Source organism: Manacus vitellinus, unplaced genomic scaffold, assembly GCF_001715985.3.
Source record: "Manacus vitellinus isolate BGI_N305 unplaced genomic scaffold, ASM171598v3 scaffold_0_pilon, whole genome shotgun sequence".
Taxonomy (NCBI): domain Eukaryota; kingdom Metazoa; phylum Chordata; class Aves; order Passeriformes; family Pipridae; genus Manacus; species Manacus vitellinus.
This window is the reverse complement of record NW_021938789.1, coordinates 34,682,322-34,709,851: the sequence shown is the minus strand read 5'-3', so window position 1 is coordinate 34,709,851 and position 27,530 is coordinate 34,682,322. Positions and strand designations below refer to the sequence as shown.

Here is a 27,530-nt window from a genome sequence, read left to right as displayed (position 1 = left end):
CTACTTTGACAGGCCTTTTGGTTTTTGTTTGTATCTCACTGAGAGAACCACAACCTGACACAAGAAATCAGTATAGGACTTGCATAAACATACTGTAAAAACAATTCTTTCCTTCTGCTTTTTCTCTATTGTTATTCATATTCTAAATTAGACCAGTGAATATTATCACACACAATAATCCAAAACAATCACCTCACTTCCTGATGTAACTCAACAGAGTTTTATTAGATGGATACTTCAGAGACTTGTAAAGAAAAAGTGTTCTAACACCTGCTCCAGGCTTTTGAGAAGTAATTGAGCCAAAACAAAAATCAGGCAATTTGTTCCAAGCCTGAGTTTCTCTGCATTGAAAAATAAGCCCAAAGTTCCCATTAGAGAATTTCCAATCTTACTGCTGAGTAAGCATCCTTCTCCATAGAGCTCTTGAATCATAATTAACATGCAGAAGGATAATTACAATGTTTAGAAACATTTCTTCCAGAAATCATTTTAACATAACCAGGCAGCCTCAGAAACACATATAAAGCATAACCTCTATGGACTGTAACTCAAATACAAGATTTGTTCCATTGGTTAACCACAACAGAAAAAAAATTAATCAACCAGATCCTCCTTTGACTAGCTTTTCTCTTAAATTATATACATATTTAGGAAGACGTAAGAAGTTTAATGAAAAAAATCTACAGTGCACAGAACTAAGCAACAGCAAACAGGTAATGACCTAGTCAAATTATTAATTTACTTGGATTTTAAACACATGTAGGTAGAAAAATTTCAATTCTGAAATCCAGAACGCTGCACAAGACTATCTGTTACAAGGAAGAATAAAGTTGGACCTTCTACCAGCACAACAGGAAATGGGTGGGAAAAAATGTCTAGTGCTGAAAAAAATAATAATTTAAAACCAGTAAGGCTGGTTCATAACTCACATTTCCAATAATTCTATGTTTTTCTTTATGTGTATTACAGTAGACAGGTTTTGAAAGCCATAATTAGTAACTATTGCTACACTTTGTCAATACAAGGTAGTGTAGTTTGTCCTTTCATTTGCCTAAAGTAGTTAAAATTATATGCAAGGTAAGAAAAGTCTTTGCAACATGCTGAATTTCTGCACTCTCAATGGACAGCAAAAGCGAACAGTAAAACTGAAGTGTTGATTTCCACACACATACCCCACTCCTCTAGGGAATGTTTGGTTTTAAAATCTCTAGATTGAATAGGTAAATACTAACTAGCATCTGGTGAAAAACAAATCAAAGCTATTCCTTCTCATTATGTCTAGATAAGACATATTCAATGTTCAACAATTCAGTTCAATTTGTAATAGCACAAAATGCAGAGTTAATGTACCTAGCATGCAAAATTGCCCAAACATACACTGCAAACCTCAGGTGTCCTCTCTAAATAAACAACTTAAGAGAATTATGAAATATGAATTTGTATTTGCAGAATCTTTGCTACACCTAATTTCAAAAATAGGTTGGTACAAAATCCAGTGATATCCTGGAACGTTTACTTTGCTCTGGGGCAGGAGTTCCACATACAACCGAGGGTGGAATACACAACACACAGATGTAACTCCGAACCTTTTTAACTTATTCATACAGGCAAATGAAAGCAGTAAAAGACAATGTTTTAATTACTCTAATTCATATTTTTAGATAAATACTTTCTAATTTTTCTGTCCATTGAAATTTTTACTGTGTGCAAGATCTGACACTGCACAGAACACAGCTCTTGCCTTTCGTGTATAGTTTACCTGACTTTCAATTTTGTTTTTTAAGGTGCAGTATTTGTTACTATGACTTTCTGCCATGCAATATTAACCTGCAAGGTCAGATGTTTGCTTTTCCATGTATACACACATACATAACATCCCGTTTTCCAAAAAAAGCATTTGGAAACAAAAAGCACTGGACAACAAACAAATCCGAATTTCCAATCAAAAGTCTTTCAGCATTAGAAAAGCTTCATTGGCAGGGAGCTTCACATAGAAAAATTGATCCAAAACAATGAATGATGCTATACATCAGAAAAAGATTAAGTGCAACACTGAAAGAGTGCAACTTAAAACAGTGCAAGTGTCCTGTTCTAATAAGCAACTATACTGATTACTGCAGAATATGTTAAAATAAATACTAGTTGCTGCCATGTTTCTCATGTCAGTGACTATATCTATGATTTGTCACAGTGTAACTCACAAATCTGACTTCAAAAAAGGAGAAAAAGTAATAGCAAGTCAATATAGGCTTACAGTAATTACAGACATACATTCAAAACTCCTAAAAAAATAATAAATACAATTTCACCGTGATCAAGCTTTTAATTCTATAACTATATAATTTTTAATAATAGATAGTGAGTCTGAAAGAGATTTAGCCATAATCTATAACAGGCTGTAGAATATACCACATTCTACACCTTTTTCCCTGACTTTTTTTTATTCTCTTCTTAATGTAAAAGAGCAGAACCTAACATAGAACTAGTATTTTTAATTAAAATCACAGTTCGGTTTTTCGGTTTTATGGCTCCAAGAACAAAAGAGTTTTACAGTGTGTACCCCACAGACAAAAATATTGTAGGGAAGAGTTTTAAAGATACTGTGCTTGCACTGAATGAAAAATATTAAATCTTTAGATACAAATGTAATACATGGTAGATATTTAGGCTTGGATGCAAACAGTTATTGAGTTTTTATCTTTTACCTCCTGTATATCCTGGCTTTTTGGCATAGATTTCAGCCACATCTGAACCAAAAATACAGAAAAAAGTGGGTTAAAACAAAGAACTCCAGTATAAATCACATTTTGCCTTTCCTAAAGTTTTCCTTCTTCATTTCCTAGAAACCAAAAAGCATCTAGATGTAAAGTCCTGGCTTCAGTGAACCACAAATCCCTGTAAAAGCAATTCAGAATTCAGTCCAAACTGATGACAGATACATAGCTTTACACATTACAGCTGTTATGATTTGGATAGGGCAGGGGGAGAAAAATCAAGCAGTAATTCCACCATAAGCCAAAGTGTTAATGTAACACTAAACTCTTGTGGAAAGCAGGTGAAAAAACTACATTTGTTATTTGCTTATTATTATTACACATATTACAGTAAAAACTAATTGTACATTTATACTTTATGATGAAGTTTACATGGTAAGCATAATGTTCAGCAGCAAAAATTTAAAATCTGATTTTTATAATGAAAATATTATATAATGAATATATGGTTAAGTGGATTAAAGTACTGTATATTTGATAACTTAGTTTTCTTTAAATTCTCTGCAAAGGAAATAGATTCCACATACCTTTGAAATATTACTTGATCGACTTGTGGAACGGCCTGGGGATTTATCATTCTGGAAAACAAAATTAAAAGATGAAAAAAAGTTATGTCATTTGGATTCTACATAATTGTTTTTGTGATTGTGACTGCAGAGAGTTTCTCTTCCTCTATTTTTCTTCCATTTGGCTACTGACTGTACAATGAAAGACAGCGCAACAAATAAACCACTACAATATTCTTTCAAATTACATGAATAAAAGTTGAAAGAAATTTCTGTAAGAAATTAATGCTAGCATGTAACTACTGTTGGTTTGTTTTGCAGTTTTTTTAAAAAAAATTTTTTTTTAATGAAAGATCAATGTATCATCAGAGCTTCTCACGAAAACTGGTACTTAGGTATGAAAAGGAATGTTTCAGGACAACTAATAAAAACCTCCTAGTCACACTGGACACATTCCTGCTTGAAAAGTTGAATTCATCCTCTCAACAAAATTAACTGTACTAGATTACTTCCTGGCCAGATATGTTCTGAGAACAATAAATTGTAATCAGCCAGAGATGTAGTTCAATTTAACATCTACTCCTCCATCCACTCTCAGCCTTGCAAACAACATATACAGACAATCCAACACCATAGGCTAAAATCCATTAATAAAGTGTATGTTGAAGAGCTACATTTCTACAGCACATGCTGTTTTCTGTTGTTTTTTTTCTTTTTTCTAGTAATCCAAAGGAAGGAGTGAAGCAGTGGTTTAAAAATTTGTTCAGTATTTACACTTTTCTCGCAATAGATTCAGTTTAATTTGCACTAAAAAGGTAAAATATTTCAGAAACAGAGCCCATCTCCTTGGTAAATGCATGTATCTTAAGGAGGTCATGAAAGTATTTTTCTCAGCACTGAGAATGTAGGTTCAAACAGTCAGGTGAAATATTCATGTCAACAAGATTGATTTTTACCTAGAAGGAGTTGAACTAGATATCATGTGTGTAGGTTTGTTAGATAACCTACTTGGGGGAACAGGGGATCAAAATCCAAAGTAAAGCTTTCACCTCTGTAGCTTAATCTGCAATTCATGCATCACTGTGGCAGGCAAACACATACATTAATAATTTCATGCATACATGTCCACAAAAGGCTTTCAACTTGACTATGACCCATCTCCCCTCAAAAGAGGTAAGAAAAATAAAGGAGCTTCCAGCTACAAAAGGCTCATGTCTAGCCTAGGAATTAGCATTTTCCAAATAATTTGTAGCATAGAACAGCTTTGAGATCGCAAAAATGACAAAAAAAAAAACCCTTAGGCAATTTGTCAGCAAACATTTAGAAGAAAGCACTTTTATTTGTCATTTTTGTATTAAAAAGCTGCTTTGATCTCAACTCCAGTAAGCACACCTATATGAAAAAATAATTTAAAAACTTCTTGTTGTTCCATATGCCTACATATCTCTCTTGCTTTAGACTGTAGGTAGCTTATGTTTTTATTGCATCCCTCAGTGCCATAATTTTTTTTGCACGGCAAATATTAATACACTGAACTCTTTCTACTTTGTCTTCACTAGCACTAAGTAGACTCTTGCCCTCAAAATCTAGCATCACTGAACTCTCTGACCACACAGTCCTCTCCATTTTATTCTATCATAGCAGCTAATTCTCAGGACTCAACCACCTTCAGGTTTGTTTGTCAGTCTCATCTTTTTTTTAAGACCAATTTTAAAAAAATGACTTCTTCAAGTTATGCATTCATTTATTACACTTTGCCCTTTAGTTTGCCCCCATTCTGAACAGGGAAGTGGAGTAGATGATCCTTTCTGACTTGCAGTATCCTATGATTCAAATATTACTTCTATGACATACTATCCACTATAGCTCTGGTAATTGCTTATCCTTTCTCAACAACATTATATACAGTTTTGAATGTCTGCATTTATAACCATAGGAAATACAGTCTGGATATTCTGGATACAATGTTCAGAGGAACTCTGTTTTGACCTCAAAATAATAGAAGTTATGCACCCATGAAATTAATTCCCGCTTTGTGGTTCAAAATTATGGACAGGGATCACAGTTGAGAAGCTCCCTGCTAAAAGCCTCCAGCCTTTACCCCCATCACTTGGACTAAAAAAATACATTGTATTTTCTGACAGTGTAGTGAACTCTGGAACTCCAAATTCCTTTACCATTCTGTTATTCAAGATTAATTTTCAAAATCTGTTTCTTGACTAGGGCTCTTGAGGCTTTTTACATAATTCATTCTTCTCTCTGGCACATTATCTCCTTCATTTGAGTTACAAGCTTCTGACTCTCTAACTGAAAACTCCCAGCATCCACACTCTGCAAAGTACTAGTTCATACATTAAACAGTCTAAATAGAAAGAGTGTTGGCCCTACCGCTTTTAGAAAACCAAATAAATAAATTTAATTGTCATTACTAGGTTCAGGTATTCACGGAGATTTATTCTGACAAGCACAGGAATAGAACACAAAATGTTGCACTGAAGAACCGTACATCAAAGACAGAATTCTTTACTGAAGTTCCCACTGAACTTGCATGACTATTCACACAAAGAAAGAACAAAATACAGAAGTTATAGCAGAACCACTTTTGAAATGTGTCCTTAAAGAATATCTGTGCTTCTGTTTAATGATTTATCTTTACAAAGTACTCACATTGTTAGGATTAATTGATTTTTGTTATATCTGTAAGTGAAGAGAACCTATCTTTATTGAAGAATGCTTTTCCTACAAGCTTGCTAAACATTAATAATAGGATTCTTTTGCACACATTCAATACTAATTTACATTTTAAAAGTTATCATAGATTCATAGAATCAAAGAATTTGCAGAGTTGGAAGGGTCCAATCAGGATCATTGAGTCCAACTCCTGGTCCTGTGTTGGACTCCCCAAGAATCACACCATGTGCTTGAGAGCATTGTCCAAATGCTTCTTGAACTCCGTCAGGCTTGGTGCTGTGGTCACTTCCCTGGGGAGCCTGTCCTAGTACCCAAGAACCTAGTTCTTCTGGGTGAAGAACTTGTTCCTGATGTCCAACCTAAACCTCCCCGACTTAGCTTCATGCTGTTCCCTCGAGTCCTGTCACTGGTCACCACAGAGGAGACATCAGTGCCTGCCCCTTCTCTCCCCCTCACAAGGAAGTTATAGACTGCAATGAGGTCTCCCATCAGTCTCCTCCAGGCTGAACAGACCAAGTGACCTCAGCTGCTCCTCATACAGCTTCCCCTCAAGGCCCTTCACCATCTTCATGGCCCTCTTTTGGATGCTTTCTAAGAGCTTAATATCTTTCTTATATTGTGGTGCCCGAAACTGTACACAGAACTCCAGGTGAGGCTGCATCAGCGCAGAGTAGAGGAAAGACATATCCAAAGGAATATCCAAAGACATATATGTTCAAAAATCAATTCAATTTTTTGTGTATCAAGGAGATGTTTTATCACATCCTTCCAAACAGATTATTTCAAAGAAAGTAGCATTCACCTTTTAGAATTATGCTTCTCACCAGGAATTATTTAATGTCTGTAATGAGGATTTTTGATGTCCCTGACCGAGTTTTCTAAATTTACACACACACAGTTCCGGCCCTTGAGCAAAGTTAAAAAAAAAATATTCAGAGAGATCTCTAAAATTCTTAAACTGTGTTTTGCTCCAGTCAACAAAACAGCAAAACAACAATGCGCAAGACTCCTTCTGGAGAGATATGAGCTTTTTGGGTTGTATGTTGTATTATACAGTCCTCAATTAAATGCCCCTCCTTACTACCAGACATCCTGTACCACCAATATCTCGTCTCTTCTATCCTGTGTTACATCCAGCAAACACTCATCAGGTATCTTTTAAAAAATGTGATGGCACAGAAACAAGTTCCTGTAGCTATTCTACTGGAATATCAAGAAAAATCAGTCTGTGTTTGTAAATTTTCTAAGAATTCAGTTTTTCCAAAATCATTTACAAAGGTATAATTGAAAATGTAATTCAGCCTTCAATATAAATTCTGGGAGGAAGACAAAGGGGAAATAATGCTGCAAAATTTCAGATTATGACATGTTCATGAAAGTGCTTTTGGAGGAATGTTATAAGCACTGTCCTCCCCCATCATACCAAGAAAAGAATTCTGTATGCAATAAGTAATTAAAATAATTTAAAGCAATTGCAAAATCTCTCTTTTTTTGACAGTAAACTACCTCCTAAAACTTCAGCCCAAGACTGGGTTCTTGAACTGATATTATTTTCAGTGACCATCTTAAATTTAAGCCCATTAAACTTTCTAAAGCTTAGATACAGCTCTTTTTTTCCAGTTGGGAAATGTGCCTTGCATTGCTAACAAACAGTTGTTTTTACAGGTTTTTTTAAAGCAAGAGAATAAAACTCTGTCTGGGTAGAGGAACAGGTTAATAATAATAAATTTCTAAAAGACTGCTGCAAACAGTTCAGGCTCCCATTCTAAAGGGGAAAGCAGTAGATTAGCTGGTTGCTTTCTGACTCATATATAAATATTCATGCACACGGTTAATGATTTTAAGTATTGTTGGGTAGCACAGCGCATTTTAAACTAATCCATTTGTCTGGTTTCTTTCCCTAGCTGCCCCTTGTTTTGCTCTGGCTTTGAGCATCACTTGGGCTGACCCATGCAGCTTGCTAATGGATTGCACTTCATCTCTCTGAAGTGAGCAAAACAGCATCAAGAATTAATCAGAATATCTCGGTTCACAGCAGAATCTTAAGTAACAGCTTTTGTCATACAAATACATCCAAACCACCCCAAAAAACCCCTTTGTAGAGAATATTTTGTCTTTGTTTTCTTTTCTGTGGGCTCTAATCTTTGCATCCCAGTGGTGCCACGTGCTGCTTCACACATCTGCACCCAGTCCTCAGCCTTGTAGTTCTATATATGATTGTAATGACAGATTTTCATCTACAAGTCATGTCATAACACATGTCATGCCCCAGGGTGCTGGGTTATATATTTGGGTTTTGTGGGTTAAAACCAATTGTTTGTCTGTATCATTATACTTATTGTATTATTTTATTAAATTGTTATTCTGACTTATAATCTCTCTTTTGAGTTGAGTTCATTTCCCCTGCTGGTTTACCTTTAAACCAGCACAAAGACAAAATCACAAACCAGGCAACATTTGCTTTAACTGATAAACAAAAACTCCAATGCCCATAATTAATTAAAACATAAACACACTGTAATTACTGGGCATCATGCATAATTTTACTGTGGAACCCAGAATGTTTCCAATACTAACAAACAGATTCAAAGTGACAACTCACAGAAAAAAAAAGCTCACTGGAAATATCAGACTGTGAAACAGATGTAACTCTTAATTAAAATAATAAAATATAAATAACAACAATTATTAATAAAATTAATCAAGAAAATACATATAATATTTACCATTTCTATTATCCATATACACTGTATTGCATATATATAAATAAAACAGCTAAAATTATATAGCTAGCTATTTATATTTACTCTTTATTAGTCATCTGCTACTGCAAATAGCCAGAGCCAGGATAAGTCTTCCATGGTGCACCTATTGCTGCATTATTCAAAAACTATTTCAGTTTCTTGTGTTGGGGTCTAAATTATTAAAATAAATACAAGCATATTAGTATTTATTTATGACTATTTATACCAAGAAGATAACGACAGTGTCACTACTGACAGAGCATAAAACCTACCTCTTGGCAGTTCGGACCTGTACAGTCTGTTCTCTATGGGAAAGGGGTGCGGGGAGGGGGAGTGCTGGTGATAACATACTAACAAGTTTCAGAGTAACTGGCAATTCCTAAACAGCTCTGATGTGAGGAATTTCAGTTCTGAAAGGAAGTCAAAGCAGAATTTAGCTCTAAAACAATACTGAGAAAACAGCCTATCATCAACTGACAGTTATCTTTTATTTTTCATGTAATTATTTTCTGTGCTATCTAATTCTTTTCATACTTTCAGATATCCAACAGGTAGCCATATAATTCCTCTTATAAATTAATCATCCCACTAAATAACCAAATATAAAATTATTGGTAGGTAAGTCTATATTTGAAAATGTAACAAAATTTATCTCCCTTCTTTGTAAACAAATAACTTGACATTCTAAGAAATTTTAACTTCACTTTTTTTGTTCAACATTCATGTCAAATCACCTACAAGGTCACCAGGGAAAAGACAAAAAGAGAAGGTAAATCTAAACAGACTGAAGGTCTCTGTTGTAACGCACAACCGTGGAAAACCAGCTGATTAACACAAACAAAGCTTCTGAGGGTGTTGAAGCATTTCGAAATGCCTTTCTGACTGTCATCTGTGGAAACAGACTACATAATCCAGTGTGACATAAAAAAAGCTAGTTTAATTACCCTAGAAGTTGCATGTTTGCCACATTTATACGTGGGTAGAAGAGTATGTAGCATTGATCAAGGAACCTACATATTCATAGGTTACGTAATGTACAGATGCTTTACTTGTCATAGGCCCTGTTACTTATTATGCACCTAAGTAATCCTTGTGGCCAGATTTGCAGCACAGAAAACCATAAAAATTTTACATTCGTACTTCTACTGCAATAGGGAGTTAAACATTTTAGGAAGTTATTTTCTTTTTCATCATTTAATTCTCTAAACAAAAATCTACAATGCCATCAACTGCATGGCACAGACATGCTGTGTTACTTATAGCTGCATTCTGTGCTGGTATCTCTAGTCTGCTAGATTCCTATCTCCATATCAGTCTCAGTGTAGCAAGTTATTTTCAGTGTAAGCTGCTAATAAGCATGATATATGTATCAGAATCTGATCCACCATCCTTTTGAGTTGAAAATGCTAATTACAATTTAACGAGGCTCGAAGCAATTTCCATCACAGGCCAAGATACATCAATAGCATGCTTGCTGTTCAGGCTTTCATAGTGATGCTTCTACCTGCAATTACATGCATATCTTCCATGTTACAACATTCAGTTACTTTCCCTACGTTGCACATATGTCCAAGGTCAAAATTGATCTAAAATGGCAATAAATATACCATTACATTAAAAAAAAACCAAACAAACCCAGCATTGAATCAACCTTGACACAAAGCACAAACATGCACAGAATACAGTCAGAAAACAGCACACACTAAACACTCACCTGACATAAGTGAAATTCCTTTCTCAGATCACATAAAGAGCCAGATTTTAATTTGTTGTGCCATAAGTAGCAAAAATGAAAAGTTCCCAGAAATCCTTGCCAAAATTACAAATTAAATAACTATAAAGCTGGAAATTGGTTCCACACAAATCAGTAAAAAAAAAATGTCTTACATAGTTGCCCTTGACTGATCATGAGGTAAGAAGCTGGTCAGAGGCTTTTACTGGAAAATTATTTCCGGTAATGCTTATTACGAATAAGAATGAGGTTTGTGCTGGTTTTGGCTGGGACAGAGTTAATTTTCTTCAGAGTTGATAGTACAGGAGTGTGTTTTCCACTGTACTAGAAACAGTGTTGATAGTTCAGGCCTGTTTTGGTTGCTGCTGAATAATGCCTACACAGAGTCAAGGTCTTTTCTGCCTCTCACCTCAGCCCACCAGCGAGGAGGCTGGGGGTGCACAAGGAGTTGGGAGGGGACACAGCCAGGACAGCTGACCCCCCAGACTATATGGCATCATGCTCAGCATATTAAGGCGGGGGAAGAAGACAGGGGGAACATTTGGAAGTATGGCATTTGTCTTCCCAAGTAACTGTTAAAAATGAGATATAGCTCCGCTTTCCTGGCAATGGCTGAACACCTGCCTGCCCATGGAAAGTAGTGAAAGTAGAGAAAGTTGTTTTGCTTTGCTTGTGTGTGTGGCTTTTGCTTTACCTATTAAACTGTCTTTATTGCAAACCGAAAGGCCTCTCACTTTTACAATTCTCTACTCCATCCCAACACAGGTGAAGTGAGTGAGTGACTGTGTGGGGCTTAGTTGCCAGCTGGCCTTAAACCACAACAGGTTAAAAGAACTAAACTGAAAAGGGCAGGATTTCAGAAGACCAATATACAAGCGTAACCAAGAAGAAAGAAACCATCTATGTTGCTAAGGATAGACTTGGGCAATAAGCAGTTCACTGCTGTGTAGTAACAGCCTGGTGCCAGTAGATCTTTCTGTTTCCTTGATCTAGGGCAATAGTCAGACTAAACCTACTGGCAGAGAGGTTCATGGCACTCTTCTTTTCAAAAAGAAATCAGTGTTATACCACGCAGCTCACTTCCAAATGACAGTACCTATCAGAACTAGGGATATCAATATCCTAATCAGTTTCTAGGTTAACATAATCTAAAACCCCCATAATTTCAAATTATTGTCGCCATTGTTTAAATGATGCCAAATTTTCATATTTCACAGCTAGTTTCACTCACTGAATCCATCAGCTGACAGTACTTTAACCTTAAGGAAAATCACAGGCATTTTATCCATGGTGGTTCTCTATGAATAGGTATATTCTAAAATACTTAGTATGCAAAAATTCACATCTAAAATAGTATCCGTTCTTGTCAACTCAAGAACTGTTTGGTGAACAGCAAGCATCAAGCATAACACTGCATGAAAAACCTACTAAAATTATCTGCCTATGCTCTTCAGATTGTACTTGGGAGGGAAAGAAAAAAAGAAAAAGAAAAAGAGAAAAAAGGCTGCTAAAATGATAGCTCCTAGTAGTACTTTTCTAACAAGAGACAAGTGATGCCTGTCAAAGCTGACCACATAGTCAAAAATTAAAAGCTGCAAACACAGATAATGGACAAGTGAAATCCGCCATTACCTTCTTATTAAAAAGTCACAGGGAAAAAGATAGGAAGACTATAATTTAAAAATCAATAAACTGCTAGTCTATAGTGACATACCCTGCTATTATGAAGATGAATGAAGTACGATCCACAAATTAAACTGAATGAGAAAATGCAGAGGGATAATATTCATTAAAACTGAAGACAATGTTATGAAAATAAATAAATTTTAAAAAGAATAAGGCAAATACAAAGGAAAAGAGATGGAATGAAAAATAAACATGGAAAAATGTTTTCCCTGTTTTGTCAGAATATGAAACCCTATAAAGAGTAACATTTTCTCTATGCATATGGGCATTTTAAAAAGCTTGGTCTTTAGAGACAAAAGTGATCCTACAGAGAGGGAGAGTAATTGCATGAATCCATCACTGTTAAGTTTTTCACCAGAGAACTGTGGTTATTGACATTCAGTACAAGGCTCTAATTTCTCTGACACATAGTGTCTGTAGATTTGTTACATTTAGAAATATGTCTTCACTTACAAACATCTTACTAATGTTTTTGTTTTCCACTGCTATTTGCCAAGTTACTTCTCTTCAGCAAAAACACAGAGCTTTTAATTATTATTTTATCAATGTTTAATTTGCACCATCTTGCTATATTAATCAGAGCACTTTAGTTAAAACAGGTAAGCCATATAATTTGTGATAGATTTCCACATGTCAAAACCTTCTTCCTTCTGCTGTTTGGTTGCTAATGTCTAAATTACCTGGCAATTATAAACAACCTGCATGATTGCACTAACATTTGATTTACGTTCATTTAATACCTAAGTCATGGTATGGGGATTTTGTGTTTGGGTGCGGTTGATAAAGATACCTTACCTTGAAAAACTGAAAATGTTTTATGCTTTTTTTCTCGGCATTAATCTGCTATAGAAAATGAAGACAAACACTAATTTCCATATTCTTTTTTCTATAAAATACAAATGCAGCAGCCTGCAGGTTTTAATCTGCCAATCTGCTTTGCTAATGTATGACTAGCAGTTTACCTTTGTTTCATTACTTCTGCACAGGTGTGACATATATATGTCACTGTACATCTCTTGGTTTCAAATGATAATTATCACTTCTGTTCATACTGTGTTACCCTTCTTAAATGGGTTTGACACAAAGAACAAAAAGTGAAATAGGATCTTTCGCACTATAACATCAAATTATCATTTTTTCTGTGATGAACAGAAATGGAACACAATAATTTCCCTGCAGCACTCCTAAGTCAAATGGGTCTATCATTTAGACACTGCTATCATTTACAGATAATGTATTTAAGTATTTTCACCCTTAATCAATAAAGATATGGTTTTCCATGCTATCCTGTACATTCTATCCTGGTTTTCCATTCTATCCTGTACAACATGACAGCACTTTAGTACACTGCAATGCCACAGTCTGCTCGGCGGGTTTAGGGAGGGTAAATGGATTTACTCTGGGCAGTGCATGGGAAAAACAACAAAATTCTTAGGAGGTTAAAATACAACTTTTACTTGCAAACTTTAGAACATTCTGATAGAATAAGGCATTTGCCAAAGTTTAACTTGGCAGTCTAATTTATGCACATACAACAGGGCACTTAATAAGGCATCAACTGGAATTTTTTGGTCCTGCTTACAATATGAAGAAGAAGACAGGAGAAGAAAGAGAAAGAGAAAGAAAAATGAGACAGAGTAAGGTAGATAGTCACCACCCTAGGATCTAGTGTGGTCTCAGCAGCTTTTAAATCTAGGGTAGTGGAGCACACCATGTGGAACAGCTTTTACCAGTTCAGGTTTGCTTGGGCCCTCCCCCAGGTGAGCTCACACTAATTTCAACAACAAAGTCTCTGCCTGCATTTTACACAGAGCAATGTTCCCTGCAGGCCCATGTGCTCGGCCACCCCCATTACAGTGTGGGCTGGGGCTGACTTTTCAAATGCTCATGTGCTACATAGTGCAGGGCGAGAAGGCTCAGGGGTGGGGGGAGCAGCGTGCTGTCCCACCCGCTGTCCCACAGCGCTTACCCTGTTCCCCCACTACTTCCCACCTTGTTGTTTTGAGCCAGTCAACCACTCCTCTGGTTTCTTGCATACACTAGGCACTCTATTTTCCAAAGCTCCCAGTACAAGACGAAAACTTTACTTTTCTGTAAGACTCAGCGAATCTGAGGAGAAGTCTTTTCATCACCATGTTGAACTCCAATCAATGTTTGTTCAATTATCAGTCTGAATACTCTTGATTTATCTCTCATCCATGACATCCTTTTCTCGTCCTTCAGGATGCTACCCCAAACATCTGGTGTCTGCAATGAACATCTCTTGTAAGAACACTCTTGGTGGTCAGTACACATATTTCAGCAAATAGTTGTAAGAAGTAAGGGATAGCGATTTTTTTGCAAGAAAGTAGACACGGCCTGTGGTCCATGTAATTTTATTTTTAATTCATAGTATGGCATGCATTCAGTTTTATCTTTGTTAAACATGACTATATGCAGATTTTTTTTTAATTGAAAGGACCAACTAACTTGTTTCAGAAGGTGGAATTCAGGGGTCACTTTGCTGCCTGCCTGTTATTGTGACCTGCTGGATTCCAGTCAATTAGTACCAGAGATGAAAGACTCATGATGGTCAAGCAGTTTTCTAACAGCCACGTATTTATCAGAGGACAAAAGATTAAATACACAAAGTGCCTCAATTACAATAGAGCTATAAAACATTACTTGATTATGCGTTGTATGTTCAAATATCACAACTTTGTATCTTTTATCTGATTACAAGTTTTATGTTTTTAGTGCCCCTTTAACTCAAACTCCTCTGAGTAAAGGGAAAAATTAAAGGAAATAGCACTTTCCCCAGTCCTCTAAAGGATGTCCAAGCATTCAAATCTTTTTAAAATACAGGTTCCACCTTTCACTGGCAAATTCGATTCATTATTCACCCTGAATCCACTGAACTCCCACTGCAACAAGAATAGGAGGAAAGCTATAGATAATTAAGTTCTTAACCACAAATTCTATATGTTAAGTAATAAAGCTAAGAAAAAAAAATGGAAACAGAACTGGACAAAGAACAACCTGTTGACTATATGCCTGGCTTCTGACATGAAGCAAACCTGTATCTCAAAGATCTCCATGAACAGAAATGCATGCAGAACAACAGAGCTCAGAGAGAATACTGACACTAGACAAGAGTAGGAGTAAGAGAATTTATGTTGTATTTTGGTGGTCAGGATTTCTACTGCTGAATGCAGCTGAAAAATCATAAATGTTACCAACTGAGTAATTTATTCTGTACCAGCAGGCCCTGTAAATCTTGGTGCTATGGGCCTAGCATGTCTGAAACCTTACAAGCTGAAAATAAAAAATGTAAGGACATGAAGATACTTTATGCCAATTGAATCCAAGATGCACATAGATAGTACAGATATATTCATTAGTATCTTTCCTATCTCTTCTGGAAATCCCTAAATTCATCTTAATGCTAGATTGACAACTGAGATTAACAAATAATTAAGCAGATTTTGTCTTATCATTTAATATAACTAGTTTAGTTATTATGAAGTTTGCAATTTTCAACATAAATGTAAACATTGTAACTCATCCCTCTTTAAATATCAAAGCAAAATATATACTTTAGGGCCTGAATGACAAAATTCCTATAAAATTCTTTCCAGCAAAGTTCTATATGAAAGTTCCTGGAGTGATATATTTATTTTATATATTTACATATATATATATATTCAGGTGTAGAAAATTTGAGAAAAGACAGTTTCAAGTTAAAATATGTCTCTACAACCACTTCTCTGTTTTAGAAGTAACACTGAAGTTAATTCAAATCTTTCTATGTACGTCGGTTCATCCTTCATAAACCACAGAATCATAGAATTGTTTAGTTTGGAAAAGACCTCTTAGATCACCGAGTCCTACCGTAACCCTGGCACTACTAGGTCTACCACTAAACCATGTTCCCAAGCACCATGTTTAGAAATCTTTTAAATATCTCCTGGAGTGGTGACTCGACCACTTCCCTGGGCATCCTGTTGCAATGCTATATCCTTGCTTCAGTTATCTCTAGAATATTTTATGACAGCAATTTTTCCCCCCTCTGCTTTCTGAAATATTCATTATATTCATTAATAAAAGCATGCTGTAGAAAACACAATTAGAACTCACAAGCCTAACTATGGGTATATATTCATTTATTCAGTCAGGGGATGGAGGGAAACTATTATACAAAAGTTCGGTTTTTTCCTTATAGCTACCCCGATGTTTAATTAAAAGCCTAAGTGTTGCTCCTATTTTAAACATAAAATAAAGTAGGTAAAAAGAAGTGAGGAACACGGTACAGACCTATTTTTTAGCAGATTTGCCAAGCAAGTCATACATATTCATGACAGGTTTCTACAGACAGACATGATCTACATATTCAGTCTCAAAGATGTGTTGAGAGATGGACAAGTACAGCACAGCATTTACTGATTACTCCTTCTTAGAAGATTTTGTGTTATAAACAGAAATCTCTCAGATGCAAAGAGGAACACCAAAGGGCTAAGGAGGAGGAAAGTTGGGAAAAACAGATAACAACAGTACTGTCCTGGGAAAGAAAAATCATTACCCTAGCAAGAGAAGATTTTACTGTTGAGACTGCACTTTTTGATTCTAGATGTGACAAATGAACAGAAAAATAAGACCAAAATATAAGAAGCAGCTCTGCCAAGATATCTGATTAACCATAATGCAAAGACATCGTAGATGGTTATTAATTCCTCTCAGTCAGACTTTCATGCTTAATAAAAAGTCCCTAGCATAATAAGGACAGACAATAATTCAAACTTTCCCAGGGTGGCTATAAATAACTACTTACCAGAATATAAAATAGAACATATTTATTTTATTCATATCTGTTAATTACGGCATAGAATTTAGACTAATGTGTTGGGAGTAACATCCTGACACTGTAATTGACTTGAGTATTTGCACACAATACTCTATACATTTACATGTGTTTGTCTTCAAGGCTCTAGCTGCTAAAAACACCACTGAAATTATCTAGTCTCTTATTCATGAAACATTTTAATTACTGTCTTCAATATCAGTTTAATTTTTTCCATTACTGCAGGCAACAATGAAGCATGTGTGATTTCATTCTATTCTTTTCTGTGCTTTCTCACCAAGGAATCCTACTTGCTTAGTCACAGCACAATGTGAAATAACATTACACCCAAGTCACTAGTGTCATTTTCTAAATATAATAATAAATACCATACTTCCTCTCCTTTCAGTAGATTTCAGAGTGATAAATGGTCTAGACTTTTAGTCTTCAGTACAATTGCATATTTCCAGGAGGCTGTGTTGGAAAGGACTTCAAGCACAGTTATACTATTTTAAGAAAATAAACAATATTTTGCCACTTGTATCTGAAGCAGGTATTTAACTAGTGACTTACACAGTGTCAACTGGAGATTTGTCCACTGAAGATCTGGCCCATTTATCTGAGGTAGTGGTCCCCACTTTGCAATCTGATGCTCATAGAACATCCTCAGCAACATGTTACCTTTCAGATTTTTGGAAACTAGACCTCCCAACTCATGCAAACACTGGCATATACAAATATAAAAATACAGACGGTATTCAAGGATTCATTTTAAGGTCTAAAAAACCATCTTTAGCTCCAAATGAATATTTTTTCCCTCATACAGAAACAGTACTCTTGCCAATTATTACTATAAAGAAGCAAAACAGAGCTTTCACAGTCTGAGATACTAGAGAAGAAATTATTACAGAGAAGAATCTCAGAGAATGATTAAAGATTCAGTTTAAAGGTCTGATGTTTTTATTAGGCATTTAACTGATTACAAATGCTGAGTGATCAAGAAAAGACAATGTCAAGGGATGAAATCTACATTTGTTTCTCCTTACTTGCTTTCAGAGTTGAGTTTCTCTCAAAACAGCACAAAAAGTCTAATTCTACAGAACTTGTTTGTGTTTTAACTTGGAAGGGCAACAGAACAGTATCATAGTGAGCTGGAAAAGCTGATAGGTTAGGGAAAATGTCAGTAGAGAATTGGACAATTTCAATATCTTCTTTGCTGTTCCTATTTCACAATAAAGACAAAGTATGAAGACATAATTTCAATATTCTGTTTTCAGTTTACCTTAATTCTTTCCAAACTCAGCTCTATGCTTCTCCACTTCAGTAATAAACTTTTGTCTAATTCTGGACAATTATAATGTTTCTGGATATCAGTGATCTCAGTAGTATTTAAAACATATGGTTTCTTGAATATGTTTCAAATATGTGTCCTGGTTGGAAGGTTAATTAAACTATGATTCTATCTGTTTTTCCAGTTGTAAAGGTCAGTATCCAGATTTAACCTACACTGAAATGAAATTAACCTTTTGTATTCAAAGAAAATAGATGTGCTAAAACCACTGAAGTGTGATACATCCAAGCACTACAGCATGTAACTCAGCTTACTCATCCACAGAGACAAACTAAGGAGGAAAGATAAGGACAAACTGACAGAACTTCTGAATATGGTGCCAATTAGCAGGATGAGGAATACAACCTCATACTGTGATTACATGGAGAAACTTTACTGCCAATAAAAGATGAAAACATAAACCCCAATAACAACAGCTCTGACATGATTTCTCTTTTAAAATCAGTGCATACACAGTCTAGTTGGACAGGACAGTGGAAGTCCCTTCCCCTACCCAGTGTATGCAAAAAGGCAGTCTCAACTACAGTCCCTCTGAATATGAACATCTCAGCCATCAAATTGTCTCAGCCTTCACTACTCACAGTGAGCATGAAATGAGATCACTTCCTTCCCTACATTATGTTTTCAGGGAAATTGGATTAAAATATGCTCAGAAGGCTCAGATAAAAGCAGAAGATTAAGTGTTATACAGCCAAAATGTTAAGCCTCTGAGATCCAAAGTACAAGGCAAAGTATAACAGCTCTTTGTGTAAGGAGATCCATGTGGGACAGAAGTCATGTAAATGTCCTAGCTCTCTCTTGCACAACAGATAACACTATATCCCTGGAGTCACCCTCTGACTGTGATATGTTCTCATGGTGCAAGCAACTTGCCTCTGCAATTATTTGGAAAGAAGAAGTAGCACCACTGGATTTTCTTCCCTTCTCAAGTCTGTACATGAGCTGCTCAGTAAGAATCTCCACAATGTAAGGAGAGAGCAAGCTCATAATTGCAGAAATATTAGGGGATACTTTCAGTAAAAAAACATTAACATAGCCTTGCTCAGTCTCTCAGTTCTGTGATGGAAAAAAATTAGCACCAGTAGCCCTGAATCAGCTGCAAGATGTGAAACATGCAAGGCAGAAACCCCCATCCTGCCTCTTAACTGCTCAGTCACTATGAAGAATTTATTCTTCCACTTTAAAGATAAAAAGAAAAGATACTTTTACACCATTTCAAATCACGTCTCCAACGCACTCTTGCTCTTTAAATGCCCAAGAGGATGCAGTTTAGAGTTCATATTTACATTAGTTTTTCAGTTCAGTTTTACAGGGCACTTCTCTAAGGGTTATAATGGGTACAAGTTCTTTTGTGGTGCTAAGAATATGTGACCTGGAACAGGAGCAAAGAATGAAAAGCTGTGTCTTTTACAAGTACTTACTGGACTGAGAGTAGATGTTGGAATAGTACTAAGTTCCTTTGCATCCTAAAATAAATGTGTTCTAATCCCTGCAGTTTTTTTAGCTATTTAATATAGTCAAACATTTACCTGATAATCCATTAAGGTGCTCTCTTTACCAGCAGTGAATCAGGCATCTGAATTGTGCACTGATCTCCATGACAACAAGCTTGTATATTTGGCAACTAAAAAAACACTGGTAAATTAAGGGTAATTTCCCCTCTTTTACTCTTAAACACTTTAAAAAGCATAAAAAGTAAAGAATGACATATACAATAAATGGCTCATGAGGTTTTTCATTATGAAAATGATACAAAGCAGAACTACCATTAAAAGGCAGTGTTTTTTGGAGTTATTTATTTCAGTGAATTATGACAAGACTAGTATCTGTCAAATTAACATTAGTTGGTTAATAACTAGTTTATTAAGTTTTCATTTAAAATGTACCATAAACTGTCAGCTCTCCTGTAGCAACCACTGTATAGAAATTCCAATATACAGGATATCTTATACTTAGGGTAGACTAAATTAAAAAGAAAAGCACTTTCCTCTCAAAGATTCTTCTGTCTCATACCTTTGCGAATTCATCTGGGCCACCATGACAAACTATTTACTTATTACTACTGACCATCTGTTGCCTTTGCCTCTATTATGGCTCTAAGCTTCCTGTGAAATAGTTTATCAATTAAGCTAACCAAGACAAGTAAAAATTCTTTTTTGAAGCCTTATTCTGTCTTTAGCTGATAGAATACTGTTGAGCAATGGATGACCTACTCAGGTCTGTGTCTCTGCAGCACTTCATATTCTGTTTAGCACTGTCAAGTCAAATATAACAAAATATATAGATAAAACATAGATATAAAATAGATATAACAAAAAAATGATATCTATTCAAAAGTTCAGAGAAATTAATAACATTATTAATCCATATGAAAATAACTGAGATTCATTTATACCTTGTTGAAGCCCAAATTATTCTGCATTTTGGCTTATGAAGCAGTTAGACAAGATGGTTTTTTTCTTGCCTTCACAAATATATATTGTTCCAGACTTCAAAACTTGAAACTCAGGTAAATTTTCACATTGCATTCAGTACCTTTAATGTTGAAAAAATTGAATGTACGGCTGTGAAGGGAACCTACAAAAAGTTGAAGCTGTGTCCACAGGATGAAAACGTGAATATACACTCCGAGTGATTGTATGTAAAAAGATATGAGCCAAGAAAAAAAAAAAGACAGTGAGCAACAATATGTCAAAGGCACAAACATTCACAGTAATCCTCTTCCTTCCTGCAGGAGTGAAAAGTCTGATGGAAAATTTGTGTAGTCACCAGATGGATTGGCCTCTGCACAAGAAACAACTAAATAACCATCCAAACTAGAAGGACAATAAACTGAAATATGATAAAGGGCCACAAAATTATAAGATAAATGGAAAATAGGAAATTATTTTCCAGTCTACCAATACAAGAACAAGAGAACATCAAATAAAACTAGATGACAAGAGATTTAGAACAAAGTAAATACCATAAGTGGATAATGTTTAATAAGCACATGACAATTTTTTCACAGCTTAAAGAGGATTAAAAAGTGACTGAACATACTAGCAGAAGGGGAACACATAAAAAATTACTTCTTGGCTAGGAATTCCCTGAACTACAATATCCTGGATGCTAGGGGAATAGTCTGGGAAATCATGCTAACAGCTCACGCTCTTGCCTTACCCTTCTCATAGCATTCACAATGAGCCATCGTCTGAGATAGCACACCGGCTACATGGGCTTTTAGTTTGTCTTCATTTGGACCTTCTTACATTAAGAGACCTAAACTGGAGAGCTGTAAGACTGAAATTTGTCATTTCAATTACCAAGATGGGGATAAATGAGAATGTTTCACACAATTCAATAGAACTGTTGTGCAATATTACTTATGAAAGTATTTCACTAATTCAGATCTGGAAGATATCTTTACAAATGCGAAGCAAATTATCTTAAGGTTACTGGAAGTAACTTTAGTTTCCACTAACTGGAAATTCAACAGCCCTGAAAATTGTGAGGACATATATTTTTTTAATGTAAATGTCAAAACCTGCAGTACAACAAACCTTTCATGAATTCAGACCATCCAAAGGTAAGACGAAATCGTATGTGATATGAATCTTTGACTGTTAATGCATCTGTATGTGGGGAAACTTCTGGTGAGTCCTTTGTAGCTTTGTCCACACCTTTCCCTCACAGAGTAAGTTCAGAGTAAATTAAACAATGTCCTTAATGCTGCTGAATAACATTTTGAAAATATTTTACCATTTATAAGGAAACTAAATTCAGTGATTTACCATAGCTATGCAAAAAAGCATATAAAGAGGTTAAAAATAACTAGGATTATCTGTGATTATATTTTTACTTTGAAGTTACTTGGCCAATTTGTCCTTAGTGGAAAAAATAGAGGTAGAGATCAGCTTTAGTAACAGACTGGCTAATTTTCTGTCATTTGGATTAGCTTTCCATTTCTTAAAAGCATGGCTTTCAGAAGTTTATTTTCTTCCTTTCAAATCAGCAAGCATATTCTTACACAAGATACTTGACTTCTGACAGTATGGTCCCACTACTTAGTGCTTGATATAAAGATCTATTTCAACTGCCAATTAGTAGAAAAAAAAGCACAGTAAGTCATAAAGAAAACGACAAACTATAAATAAGTCAAAGGTTCTTGTAAGCAAACATGTTCTAGACATTTTGACTGAGATGGATACCTGACTATCCACACTACTATTTCCTTAAACTGGTAGGAGAAATTTACAGAATGTCTATATCCATTTCTTAGGAAATAAAAGACAGTGTCATTTAGGTTTTCAAGAATGCAGATATGTGATACTTCAATCTTTGTTTAGAATATTTTTTTATGAAAAAACTTGTTTTAATTTAAAAAAAATTAATATGTCACTATACCTGTATTACACCTGTAGCAAAAAAAAAAAAAAAAAAAAAAAAAGATAGCATCTCAGCATACTTGTGACACAATATTTTATCAGAACTAGTAACTCCACACGTTCTGCTTAAGGTACCACTTTACACAGCATATTCTTGCATTTAGCATTGCACACTTAAAATTATTAGGTATGTAATGATGCAGACAATAGCCTTTTTTGCACTCAGGTACCAAAACCAGAAACTACATACCCAAATGGAATCCTAAATTCAGAGTGTTCTCAGGTAGCTAAAGATTTTTACAACAGCAGGTAGGCTTTATTCTGCAAGTCACTCAAGGAACAGCAAGAAACATCTAAATCTTTGAAGATACTTTACAACATTTATTTAATTGGAAGTATATAAAGAATAACTCCATTTTTGGCAACATTCCTGTCATTACAATGCAGAAGCTATGTCAACAAAACCTCATATAAACAAACACACACTCACAAAAACACAAACACACTGAGTTACTAATAGAGATAGTTGAGATTCTTTTTCAATTTTCTTTTATCAGATGTTCCTTGAAATAAACTATTTAATACCCATTAGAGTTTGAGGAAAATTTCATATGGAAAGGGTTCCCACTCACCTAACACGAGAGGTTAGTTGGTGGGATCAGTTTATCCAGCTGTGAGACTTGAATGCTACTCCCTGTTTTGTCTGATTCAAACCACAAAACTACTACCTCTCCTGGGATAACACCGCCCTACTGCTGGGAAAAAAAGAAATAAAGAGGGGGAGAAATCTTAGTTTCATCCTATTCTGAACAGGAGATTTATTTTTGTTGTTTTTGGAAAACAAAAAATCTTGTAGGCAAGATTTTTTCACCATAGTATGCTTTGAAAAACTTTACTCATCACTCCATTATAGTTCTGAACTACCTTCAAGTTAGACAGATCACTTCTGCATGAGGTAAAGAAGAAACATCATCAGAAACTATATCCACTTAGTAAGTTCCTTGCTAGTGGGCAGGATAATAAGGGTGTCTTTTTCATTCTTTACAGGTCATATGTATACATAGGGAAAACCAGTGTATAGCATATTAGTAATTACCTCCTTTCTTAATGCACTTAACTCAGCTAACAAAAGTTGCAGCAAAGTTTATTTAAATACTTCAATTTTTTTTATAAAGACCTTTGATGAACCTAGTAAAGATTTCCAGATAAGTTTTGAGAAATGAAACCAGATGTCAAATAGTGATGTGGGAATATAATTTTACAGGATGCCAGCAAAGGGGAGTGGAAGGGAGGAGGAGAAGGGTTATGCCATGCATGCTTCATTTTTTAACTCATGAGAATAATTACTCTGGAAACCCTGATGAGTAGATTAGTACTACAAAACTTCATTAGACACTACACAGAGTACTGTACAGAAAATCTGAAGGAGCTAAATGAACAAGTGTGAAATGAGAACAAGATAAAATAAAAATAAAAGAACAAGCTGATCTTTATTAGTTCTAGAGACTTAACAGTCTTAATTCATAGCCCCACAAGCCCTTAATATGAAAAGATACTTCAAAGGAAATATTTAAAGAAGGATACACAGACTCAGTGGCTTTGGGGAAAGAAAGAGAACTATCACAACTATGGACAAATATTAATTGTCTCATCAGTCTCCCCCAAGTTTGGCTTTGTTCTGGGGAAAGAAGGTGGTGAGTGACTCCACATGAGGCAAGGAAAGACCTTCACATTTTGCTACTGACAAAGTCATAATTCAGCCCAACCATGAAATTAAATCATGTTCTCCATACAATACCTCACATTTGTTCTTCTGGAAACTGAATTATAGCCCATTAGTCAACATGCCTTTTCTGGAACTCTAAATCTTTGTGTCCTACACCCAGTTGAGTAGCATCTTGGCATTGTTACTCAGATCATAACAGAAAATATTGCATTATGAGAAAGTTATAATACTCCTAAAACAGTTTGCTATGGCATTCAGTCTTCCCCTGCTTCTGTCTCTCCTTGCTCTGAACTGCTATTTCAAATTTTGCTACTATTTTTCTTTTTCCCCAGGCCTTGAAGATTAGTGTTAAGCCTCAAGATTTAATCTAAATCTTTTTGAGTAAGAATTTCTGAAATGTGGACAAATGTATAGTGTTCTAGAAGTTTTGTCTAGGGTTTACTACTGATTTACATGGTCTCATTCCTGTATCTGCCATGTGGTTTACTCTCATATTTATCGGTTCTCACAGTTACAGTTTCAATAAATACAGATTTTAATCCTGAGGAAGGTTCTCTTGAGGAATTCATAACAGCACACTGACTATTTTTCTGAAAGTGTTAATTTTGCATGTTGTAAAGCCTATTTTAAATTACCATATCTAACTTACAGTATTAAAGAATAACATGAAAATTATAACAGCATGGACCGGAACTCGATGGAGTAAGTCCCCTCTAGACACATAATATATTTTGGAAAGAATGTTTTGTAGCTTTCACTAGAGAGAGTAACTTTTTCACCAAAATTGCTGCTTAGTAGGAAATTTTTTTCCTTCAAACAGTCTATCATTCACTGGAAATATGATTTCTTAAAATTTCAAATTATTAATGCCAACAAAATGAAAATTTTTGTTCCAAACCTCACCAATACCTCCAATACCGACAGGCCTAAGCAGTGCTTCCAACGCATAAATTACCCAAGTTTTGATTTTAAAACTCCTATGAAGTGTAAAATGGTACAAGCATTTTATTGCCATCTGCTCTCAAGCAACTCTGTAAGTACACCCTCTCAGACCTCAGACTACATGTATCAAGACAAGTTATTAGAGATCTTGTAAGATGTAATATGCAAAATACAGTATAAGTAAGGAACTTGTACTGACTGTGGGGAATGAGATGCTGGAAAGCAGTGTGGAAAGGGACCTGGGGGCCGGGTCAACATTAAGTTGAATCTGAGTCATTGTGCCCTGGCAGCCAGGAGGGCCAACTGTGTCCTGGGGGGCATCAGGCAAAGCATCAGCAGCTGGTTGAGGGAGGGGACTGTCCCGCTCTGCTCTACACTGGGGCAGTCTCACCTTGAATACTGTGTGCAGTTTTGGGCACCACAATATAAGAAAGATATTCAGCTCTTAGAAACTGTCCAAAGGAGGGCAACAAAGAAGGTGAAGGGCCTTGAGGGGAAGCCGTAGGAGGAGCAGCTGAGGACAGCTAAGAGTATCATCCAAACACTTCTTGAACTCAGTCAAGCTTGGTGCTGTGACCAAGTAATTTCTGTACTACACAGAGGATTCCACAACTGTCAGTTCAGTTGAAATGAAATTCTAAATGCAAACTCTTCCAAAATCTGTACCACTTTATATTCAAATTTCATAAATGATGCAAACACCAGTATACATCTACTTTGATTTTGTAACATTATGCATTTCACCAGTAAATTAATATAAAACATATCTAAGTTGCAAGCTATACCATAAACCCTGTCTCTTAGGACACTGGTGAATATCTAATCTCTGTTTATTCTATTTAGCTCTGATAATAGTATATAGCACTGGATTTCCTCATTTGATTTAAGTGCAATGATGAGCACTCCATTAAAACCAAAACAGAACCCTGCCATGCTGTTAGAACTCCGATTTCCCCCAAACTAAACCAGAAATCAAATGAGAAACACACTTAATTAGCGACACCAGGGCAATGTTATAAACAGCAATGTAAATTTTACCTTCCAAACCAAATCTTGCCCAGTGGCCTATGCATCATGGCAGTCCTTAAACTGAGCAGAATACCAAAATTACAGTCTCTAATAAATAAACAAGTTCAGCTGTTTTAGTGGGTTGGACTACCCACTGCTGACATGAGATTGTGATGACTCTGCAACATACAATAAGGTAAGAAGTTTAAAAAAATCATTTTTCAGTCTTCCCTAAATGAAGGAAATCAAGCAAGGCTTGATGTTTTTATGTTTCTTAAGAGAATCTTGGTTACGCATCTGCAACACTAGAACTGGCTCCGTTGATACATACTGCCTTGTTATGATGCAGATTGTGATGCAGGACACGTGAAGATTTGTACATTAGTGTATTATCACCTCTCTATGCTCAGCATTCTGCTTACCTTATCAACTCAATGCTATGGTGCCACTGGTGATTCATTCAGACTTTAGTTACAATAGAGGAAGTAACACCTTAACTTCCCATTCAATTTGGTAACATCAAAAGCTTTAATGCAAATCTACACATTCAGTGTAAAGCCTCAGCTTGAAAAATCTAAATTGCCTATCATATTGGTTTCATTTATTCACTAGTAAATTGAATCCTGCTATGTGGGCATGGCTATATAGTCACAAAATTGTAATGAGGTCACTGGAAATACATGAATTAATAGAAAGTACCTGATGATATGCTCATGTTCCTGGTGAATGTTACCACCAGTGTTCATAATGAGTCCTGTGCCAGCCTATTGTCAGAAGCCTAGAACATGATCGAAAACTCTGAGATATATTTTTAAGTCAACTTCTGTTTCAGAAAAAAAGAATTAGCAACCCTGCACATACCCTAACCCCTAGTCAAACAGCCTAAGCATGCTTAGAGTTACTAAAATAACAATATTGATTTAAAAGTTTAGTTTTATTTCCCTAGTAAATTGAATCTTTACCTTTTCCTACCTTTTTTTTTGTAATTGGTTTTGTTTTCCTTAATGCAAAACCATAATTTTTCTTCTTCAAAAATGCCATGTACTTGAATCACTCTGAAAATTCCTGTACTAACTGAACTTAAAAAAGTAGCATATAATATGGAAAAATCATTAATTATTTTCACAGATAAATTTGGGAATTTGGGACAGATGATCTTGCTGGTGCCATGGGAGAATTGTAAATTT

General features: G+C 35.4%; 1 protein-coding gene across 2 annotated transcripts in view; it reads right to left on the bottom strand.

Annotated features, from left to right (window-relative positions):
• Positions 1 to 27,530, bottom strand: part of MARCHF1 (membrane associated ring-CH-type finger 1) — a 149,746-nt gene that overhangs the window by 42,566 nt on the left and 79,650 nt on the right. For both annotated transcript variants that reach the window (XM_008933124.3, XM_029963154.1), the window contains exon 3: positions 3,302 to 3,352. In XM_008933124.3, the coding sequence (XP_008931372.1) occupies positions 3,302 to 3,352 (51 nt within the window). The remainder of the gene's footprint in view (positions 1 to 3,301; positions 3,353 to 27,530) is intronic.